General features: G+C 41.4%; 1 protein-coding gene and 1 long non-coding RNA gene across 4 annotated transcripts; both read left to right on the top strand.

Annotated features, from left to right (window-relative positions):
- Window positions 1-97: 97 nt before the first annotated feature.
- On the top strand, window positions 98-4,490 carry pik3r6a (phosphoinositide-3-kinase regulatory subunit 6a). Of its 3 annotated transcripts, XM_086120212.1 has the most exons (7): window positions 98-159; window positions 270-369; window positions 1,543-1,663; window positions 1,784-1,857; window positions 2,571-2,685; window positions 3,281-3,345; window positions 3,427-4,490. In XM_086120212.1, exons 2-7 carry the CDS (start codon window positions 288-290, stop codon window positions 3,534-3,536), a joined length of 567 nt encoding a protein of 188 aa, XP_085976338.1. In that variant the 5' UTR covers window positions 98-159; window positions 270-287; the 3' UTR covers window positions 3,537-4,490. The 3 variants fall into 3 exon arrangements, with proteins under 3 accessions (XP_085976338.1, XP_085976335.1, XP_085976337.1); XM_086120209.1 differs by having other exon boundaries at window positions 3,281-4,490; XM_086120211.1 differs by having other exon boundaries at window positions 140-179; window positions 3,281-4,490.
- A 2,368-nt stretch (window positions 4,491-6,858) lies between these two features.
- Window positions 6,859-8,594, top strand: LOC147200120 (uncharacterized). Its single transcript, XR_015101719.1, has 3 exons — window positions 6,859-6,932; window positions 7,538-7,709; window positions 8,409-8,594. It is a non-coding gene; the product is annotated as an uncharacterized LOC147200120 (long non-coding RNA).
- The last annotated feature ends 291 nt before the right edge of the window (window positions 8,595-8,885 follow it).

Below are 8,885 nucleotides of genomic sequence, written 5' to 3'. Positions count from 1 at the left end.
TGGAGTTGACTGGCTCGTTTGCCTGCCGTGTGTCACAAGAAGACCGCCAGGGGGCGTTGTGGCCCCTGTGCCGCGACCAGCTTGATTGACGGGGCGTTCTCAATCCGCTGCGCGCACACGTCTAACCGAGCATGTGGGGAGCATCTCGTACCTCTGCAGGTCGGTGACTTGGGCAGACAGTGAGTCACGGGCAAAATACAGCAACACACTTTTCATGATTTCATTTGTATTTTCTTTGTTGTGGTTGATGCTGCACGTGCATCCCGCAGAAAGGAGAAGAAACTGGAATGATGGGGGAGAAGAGAGAGTCTTTCCATCTGTATGGATCGCTGGAGCGTGCACAGCGGAGCACGGGCAGCCTCAAAGCAGGTGAGCCAATGTACTCCTACTGCAGTGTTCTCATTTAAAATGCAAGCTCTGTCAATGTTGTGCCGACAGATCAGGCCTCTTGTCTTTTGTTCTCTTGTGTTGTATAATGTTCAGTCGATCCTTTGGTCTTAAAGCACATAAGAACTATTTTTCAACCTCAACTGCATTCATGTCAGCCTTCCACAGGTGTCTCTTCTTCCAGTGAGTGCGTGAGTATGTGATGAAGTGTTTGTGTTTGTTGTCAGGTTGATGCATAGAGTTGCTGTCTGGCAGAATTTTAGCACCTCCAAAATTATTACTTTTCGAGGGAGGAGTCAGCAGTCACAAAAAAATATATATGTACATTATTTTCTGCTGTAATTTATTAAAATGGTAGACACAGCGGCACTGCCAGCCACGCCCAACAACGTCTGTGCTTGCACAGAACCCCCAACTAAGGAAAAGACAACAATATTGATGAGTGAAGCTTACCTTCAAAGCTGACGAGCTCCCTTCTGTAACCAACCATCGACAGCTATCGACTTTTAACAAAACAGGCGTATATACCCTCTACTGTCTTGAAGACATACATGCCTTGATTTTTGAGGTAACAATGCAGCGAGGCTCCCGCAGAGTTATGGAGTGAAGTTACGTTATGTGACAGTTCTCAGACCGTTATAACAGAGCACTTCAGGGAAAGACCATTCGTATTGATTTTTGAAAAAAAAAAAAAAACATTAAACTGACTCATAAACTTCCCACATGACGGTCATGAAATGTCAAAAATTGACCCCTTGGATTATGTTTCTAGTATGTGCAATAATTATGGGGAATTTGCACCTCCTTGTGGAGACATGAGATGTCTTCCAGAATTTTGTTCATAAATGTTGAAGTGAGATGTTATCCATGTCAAGGAAGTGTGCCGTCTTTGTTATTTGAAGGCATCTGATTTGGGGAAGGAGCCAAAGGTAACCTGTTGTTGGCGAAAGTGAGAGTATTATGGCCGCATTTGTGTGTTCTTTTGCTTTGCCGAGTAGTGAGTTTAAAACTCACGCCAACGAGCGTCAAATATTTGTTTTTGCACATTACAACGTTCTGTACTTTATTTGGTTCAAAAGCAATTCTTTTTGTTACAACAAACTGAGAGTCAGTTTGTATTTTTGGATAAATGTGTAGTCCTCTATTTTATTCCAGAGGGCGACGTGGTGTCCATGGCGGACTCCAGCATCACCGTGGACGACATCGAGGGCGAGCTCTTCAAAATCAACCGCATCAGAGACATTCTGGTTCGGAGGGAGTCAGAGCTCAGATACATGTAAGGTGGTCGAGTACGGTTATAGAAATGCTTTATTATTATTATTTTGATCATTGTATTTACTAAGCGATATCTGGTTTGACATGAATACATAGTAAGTTATTTCTCTGTCTTTTGCAGGATGGATGACATTCAGCTGTGCAAGGAGATCACTCGGCTGAAGAAGGAGCTGCAAAAATTCGTGTCACTACCAGGTTAGAAGCGTCACCTTGACAGGAGATATTGATCAGACCACACGCGATATAAATCATCTAATCTTATTTTGCTTACTTTCAATTGAATGCGAATCCTCAAATTGATCATACAGTACTTTGACGCTTTGGCACATGAGGTGGCGTGGGCAAAAGAAAACGTCACAATTTAACTTTAGCCATTTAACTGTCTGCTTCAGGTTAGGGCTAATTTGGATAAATTCCCTCGTTGTATGGTACTCGGCGAAGTTTGTTTTGTTTTCATTTAAAATGTATTATTATTATCTTTTCAATGCATTTCGTTGGTCTTCAATCATATACATATTTCCACAATCTGCGAGAAGACCCGGTCCTGATCTCCACTGGAACATAAAACAAAAAGAATTACACGTGTTTTTAAAACACCTACATGGCTTTGCTTTATGAAAGACTGCTCATCTTAATGCTGACAAACAAGTGCCATACACGCGTTAACACTGAGCATTATTGCTGCAGTGTTGTAATTCTTTAAGCAATAGATGTTTGAACACAAACGGTGGAGCAACACATTGACAGCCTATGTAATAATTCTCACAGGAATAGATTCTTTACAGTCTACCAAGAACGACTTGTATGAGTGCATCTTACCATCCATGTGAAAATGAAGAAGCCACACAAAACCTAAACAAACGCAAACAAACTTAACGTCGCTCTTCTCTATACTCTTCCTAATGTAGACAACGACAAGTCCGATGAGGATCGACAAAGGGAGGAAGAACTTCTACAGCAAATCCATAAACTGGTGGAAACCAGAGACTTCCTGGTGGATGACGTGGAGTTCGAAAGACTCAGGTGAGCTTTTTACATCAATCGAGAGATAGATGAGCCAGAGAGAGAGGAAGCGAGCGCGAGAGCCTAATATTCCGGGTGAGTCATTTTATTGCGCATTGAGAAAAGGTCAGGGCCGTCATTCAACTGCAGCGAGGGGCCTGAGAGGAGATGATGTGGAATCTAATGCGTGTTTTGAATGCGTCTTGAGACAAATGTTGAGCATTGTTTGCCTGCAGAACGAGTCACGGCAAAGGTGAGAGGTCGGAAGCAGAAGAACACGAATGACAGCGTTATAAAATGTGGACGTGGTGAAAGGCCGTCTTGTCTATGTTAATCAGAATCTCGCTCCGGGAGTCATTTTATTGACCTTTTAACGTCATCCCGTTGCCGGTGATGGAACTGTGCTGTTTCATAATCACTGTACATTACGGACAAATTAACCCTTTCATGCACACTGTAACCTGATAATATGATGAAGCTGTCCACTGTAGTAACCGCTGTCCCTGAAAGGGTTAAACACGGCAATTGCAAAGACAGACCAACTCATTTGGGCAAACTGACTTTTAATAATAACTCAAGGGGGATTTAGCATGTGTTTAAGAGCTTTCACCTGCAGGGAGAAAGAAGAAGATAAAGAAATGGCAGATTTCCTGAAGTCCAAATTCCAGAGACAGAAAAAAGGTATGACTTTCTCAGGATGTGAAATTGCCAGTTTTCTGCTAAACTGTTTGAGCAAATGCTGCGTGTCTTTTTCTACGGTAGTTCTGAGCAGGCGAGCAGCAACCAGGGCTCAGCAGAAGTCATCTCCTCTCGCCAAAACGGGCTTCACCCTGCTGAAGGAATGCTGTGGCTGCACTTGCTCCGTTATGTAGCTTTTGATCGAGTCTCGCTCACAGATAAGACTCATTTCCTAATTCATCTCACCCATGTGCCTCACGCCCCTGGCGTCATTACTAAAATCTGCCATTTGTCTCATGTTTTGAAAAAGTGTAGCACACATTTATTATCGAACCAAGACTAAAATGGAGCTACGAGCGTCTAGCTTTAGACAGTATGCAGCATTTCGTTTGTTCAGTTTTCAAGGAGCATCAACATTAACTAGAGTGACATTCATCACTAACTCAAAACATATTTCCCCATTGGAATGAATGGGACTGCTGTTTATCTGTTCCAGGTTTGCGAATCAGTGGCCTTATTTGAGGAGAAACTTTCAAAATTTGTGGATATCTTTGTTTGCAGGTTAATCCCAGGGACCTGAGGCAAGTTTTTATTAAACAATAAAAATATGACAAGATGATATATTACTACCGGTAATTGTTTTTCTTTTTTATATTTATAAAAATATGGATGATAATGACCGTCACCGCTCACCTGTTTTTGTTTTTGTTTGTTTGTTTGTTTGTTTTTTGGGCAAGCAGGGTCACCGGTAAGTCAGGTACAACTGTACATGCAATCACTTTCCTCATTGAAATACCATTAATAGTTTATAGCACCGCCTCCCCCCCTAAAAAATGTTTGTTTTTTTGGGGGGGTTACAGTTTAAATCAGAAAAATAGCACTGTAATGTAAAATATACATATAAAAACATTATAAAACAAAATGTAAAAACTTAAAGTGGTTTTCTGAAGTCTATTTAAGCCAAAAGTTTCACACACTGTCCTTTAAGAGACTTGGCCAAGTGATTTACATCAGGACCTCTGACTCTGATTGGCCGTTTACCATACGATTAGTTCCGTGTCAGCGTCTCCTCCATGCTCCTTGCGGGTGTTTTCATTTTGTATTTCTGTGTTGGAATTTCAATAAAAAGCTGAACGTTCATACTTAAATGTTGCGCTCCTCCTTTTTTTTTTTTTTGTTTCTTCTTTTTAGTGGCAGGGTATCTAAAGCCGGATGGTAACACAGATGGTAAAACATCAGTACACCGTACATCCATTCGCAATAATATCCGCAGTTAATATGATAGATTGCTGTCAATGGTTTGAATGAACGGGTTGTTCCGTAAGGTTCTCGGATCATATGAGCAATCAAAGTCTTGACCACATCTGTGTTGCTGAGAAGAATAGTCTCCATAGCAACCGCATACATCCCTTCATACATTTACAATGAGACCGTGAGGTTATCATGTCTGTGTGATGACAACAAAATCAAGAGTTGTAAAGAGCATTTTCAATTGCAAATTCATTGTGCATGCATCATTTTATGTAGCCAGGATTTTGTTCAGGTTCAGTATATTCCCTCCTCCTCTAACTTGGCATTAACTAATCAGGTTTTGTCTGTTTTTTGCCTTATAAGGTAGCCTATGATGGAAGAATTCCTGCCACCCCACCATAAAAAAAATAAAAATAAATTGAACCCATCGCTTTATTTTTTGTGGGCGTGGCTTTGCCGCACCACATGTTGCAGTGGCTGACAGCAAGCTTGCTCGAGTCCTTTGTATGAGTCATCTGGCCCACAAGGACATCTCCTGGAGAACACTACAAGGGGCTGGTAAGAGCTGCCATTCGAAGCTCGCCATCCTCCATGCGCGACAATGTGAAAAGCATGCACGTGTTCACCTTGGCTTGCATCTCAAGGTCGCCAACGAGAGCTGCTTGGTTTTCTATGGTGACCATCACATCGAGGTTAACTTGTTTCATTGGGTTCTTTTTAGGACATGCCTTTATTGTGAGGCAATCAAGAGGAGGACAATTGGATCTAAAAAGTCAACATACGTTATTAATAAATCATATCAAAACTGATCAAGACCAAAAAAAACCCCCCCTAAAAAAGTGACTTTACCATAGGACAATGAAAGTTTTTAAATGGTCCAGAGATGGTGGGGCTTCTCTCTTCTTTAATCCAGCCCACTGAGCACTTTCAATTGAAGTCCTACAGTACTGACTGTATCAAAAACTTGGCTCTCCAAGTACTACCATAAAGAACAGCGTAAAAATATAGTAGTAGCTTTTTATAACCCAAGTGGTCATAAAAAATGAGACAGAAGTTTTATTCCTAAAAAGTACATTTAATGTTTGCATGGACTCTGTTCAACTAGTACGGCCTGGCCAATTCCAAACTAATTTGGTGCATCAGCATGTAGCTGTTGTTCTGCTGCAAATTGAACAAGCTGCCAAAAGAACTGAAGTTAGCACCAAGTTTCAATGCTTTTTTAAAACTGGTTAAATGTGACTACATTTAAGCCACTGCAAAATTATGCCCACTTTGAACATTTAATTTAGCCTTTTTTTCTTTTTTGCATACCACTAGGGAAGGCTCACCTACCGTTATTGGGACTCATATCAAACCTTAAGAATCACTGACACATTTGGCCGTAAAAAATCAAATGCAGCTGTTACGCACACAAGTTGGTCCACCCCGGGTTGAGCCACAGCCCAGACCTAAATCCTATTGAAAATCAGTGTGGTGATCTAAAGAGTGCTATGCATAACAACATATAAAGTGCATCCGCAAGGACGAAAGGACAAATACTGTGTTGCCAACACCGGATAATTTCATGAATTGGAGTGCGTGTGCACTGATGCAGCAAGCTCCTTTTTTGCATTTTTACCATCTGCATAACCACGGTGATGATTTCCTCCTTTAACTAAAAGTAACTCTGTGCTCCATGGAGACGAAAGCAAGTAATCAGCTGCTTGCAATGCAGGAGGTTGCCAGGCCGCTTATCTCTGTTTCGCTTTTCCTGCGACATCATGAAAATGGGTCTCGGCTTACCAAAATAGAAACAAATCAGTGAGGATGTGCATCTGTCCACAGATCCTGAGGCTAGTTTATTTTATATTTATATTCAAGTAGGATCACTAAATATTGATTATTTCTTTCCTACCTCATTACACTTCTTCATTGAATCTCCACCATCCACAAAAAGCAATATAGAGTTAACAGCCAACACAAGAGCTGCAACCAAAATTATGCCTTTGGAAAAATAGTGATGTCTTGCTTCTATATGATATACCTGTACAATGTGTATATATGCATATATTTACTTTTTCTTTTACTTGAATTTTACCATGAACTAATTTGCATACACAGTACAGATATCGGTTTTTTTTGTTTTTTTGCCCCAGCCTTTTCAGTTGAGTCTTTGACTGTATTAAACATTTCTTTAGCGCTATCTTGTGGCCAAATTGAGCAATGACATACAAAACTTGCCAGGAGAACGTCAACGTGTACGTCACCGTGTACGGCTCGGTGGACGTCTACGTCACGCCAATACCCGGATGTAACGACCACAAACATGGAGCGTCTTTCGCTGGAGAAAGCCATTCGTGGTGAGATTAAAAGCACACACGTACCCTTGAACAGTAGTAAATGTGACATCTGTTCACGAGTTCATATTTAAACGCTGCGAGGGAGTTTGCACGTGAGAGACTGGATGTTTTTGCATGACATTTATCTCATTTTTCTGCTGGTAATGCAGTTCAGCAGGCATTTTAGTTAGTATCAAAACGGTAGATGAAATGAATGTGAATGATGTCATCAGATGAAGCACTTTCTTTTTGCCTACTTGATTTAGGGTGAGCGCTGGGGTACACCCTGGGTTGTTTTAATTGCAAATTTGCTGGGCACATTCACGCTCACATTTAAACATGCAACAGAAATTGAAATCAAGAACCTCTCAAGTGTGAGGGAGATGTCCTAACTTCTATGCCAATGGGCCCACCACAGTATTTCATCATGATGCTGATTGCTGGTGATTTTGGACCCCACCATTATTTTTGCATAATGGGCATAAGAAGCATCTATTATGTTTACCATTCTTGATCCTTGGGAAAATGTGGACACCCTTGGATGTGTTATTAAGACACTTGGGAAATGTTTTAAATTCAACATAAACACACACACACACACAAAAAACATATTTTGCATCCTTTAGAATGTGCAGGTGAGCGTGAAGAAGACGGTGCTGAAATGGCTCCCACGTCCAAAGATGCCTACCAGTGCTTCTCACAGATTCTCAGCTTCCTGGAGAAACGCTATCAGGCAGAACAACGGGCTGTGGGAGGCGGAACTTGCCCACCGCCGGGAGGAGCTTGAGATCGAGAGGCGTAAGGTTCACCCCCATATTTGGCCAACCTAACCATGCCATTGAAGAATGTGATCCGGTGTGTCACTGGAGATATTTAACCCATAAATACACATGCAATACCTTGCTCAAGGGCACATCAATATGATGGTGTGTTCAAAAAAATGTGAATATTAATATCTGGCTAACTACAGGTCCTAGGCAAGGGTGGGTAAACCTTTGGGGAGTTATCATTGTGGTTTTAATCCCGGGGCAGAGTTGTCCCCTTCATGTTTATTTATTTTTGCCTCAAAAAAATGCATTGTAGCAAAACTCCTTCAATTTCAGATTAGTGGGGCCACATAGAACATATTGAATGGTAAATGGGCTGTCACTTATTTAGTGCTTTTCTAGCCAGGGTATTCAATGCGCTTTGCACTGTTACCTCAGTCACCTGCTGATTGGATTGGATACAACTTTGTCAAATGACGCAGCATCAGGAGCACCTGGGGATGGGTTCAATATCTTGCTCAAGGGCATGTCAACATGATGGCCGGGGATTGAACCATGAACATCCGTGTGGCGAAATGACCACTATATCACTGAGCCATGCTGCCCCCTAATTTTTTTTGAGTTGACTTTCCCTTTTGGTTTCACATCAACATTAGACGATACTAAATAATGTCACTTTTTCGAAAACCCTGTGGAATAACTAACTGTTGTCTGATGGTTTTATTCTCAGGTAGGATTACTTTGGAAAGGGAGCGCTTGGAAGCCGACAGAAAGGAACGGGAAAGACTATTTGAGCTGGAGAGCCAAGAGAGGCAGATCATCTTGGACTTGCTCAAAGTGATGTTGCTCGGGAGCTGAAACGGAGAAATTATTGAGCTAAATTAAAAATAAATAATTCAATAAATGGAGACAACAATGGCTTCCCCATTACTGTGTTTCTCAAAAGAAGGCATCATGAGATTAAGTGATCAAATCAAAGACTCATTTATGACATGAACGGAATGCAGAATGGGTGAGGAGCAGTGACTTTAGGGCATGGTGATCCTCGCTGCAAAATCCTGCAGATTTTACTACTGTCAAGTGTGCCGTAATCTGTGACCTTATATTGGACTGAAATAGGTAAATGAGTGGTGTGGTTTACTACGCCTGGTCATCGGAACACTGCTTATTAACAGTAAAGATGCAGTAGAATTAATCAAGCTGTGTT

The sequence above is a fragment of the Hippocampus guttulatus genome, chromosome 9, assembly GCF_054856545.1.
Source record: "Hippocampus guttulatus isolate MCC_2025c chromosome 9, RoL_Hgut_1.0, whole genome shotgun sequence".
NCBI lineage: Eukaryota > Metazoa > Chordata > Actinopteri > Syngnathiformes > Syngnathidae > Hippocampus > Hippocampus guttulatus.
The sequence above is the reverse complement of the archived record's forward strand: the minus strand, read 5'-3'. Positions and strand labels throughout refer to the sequence as shown.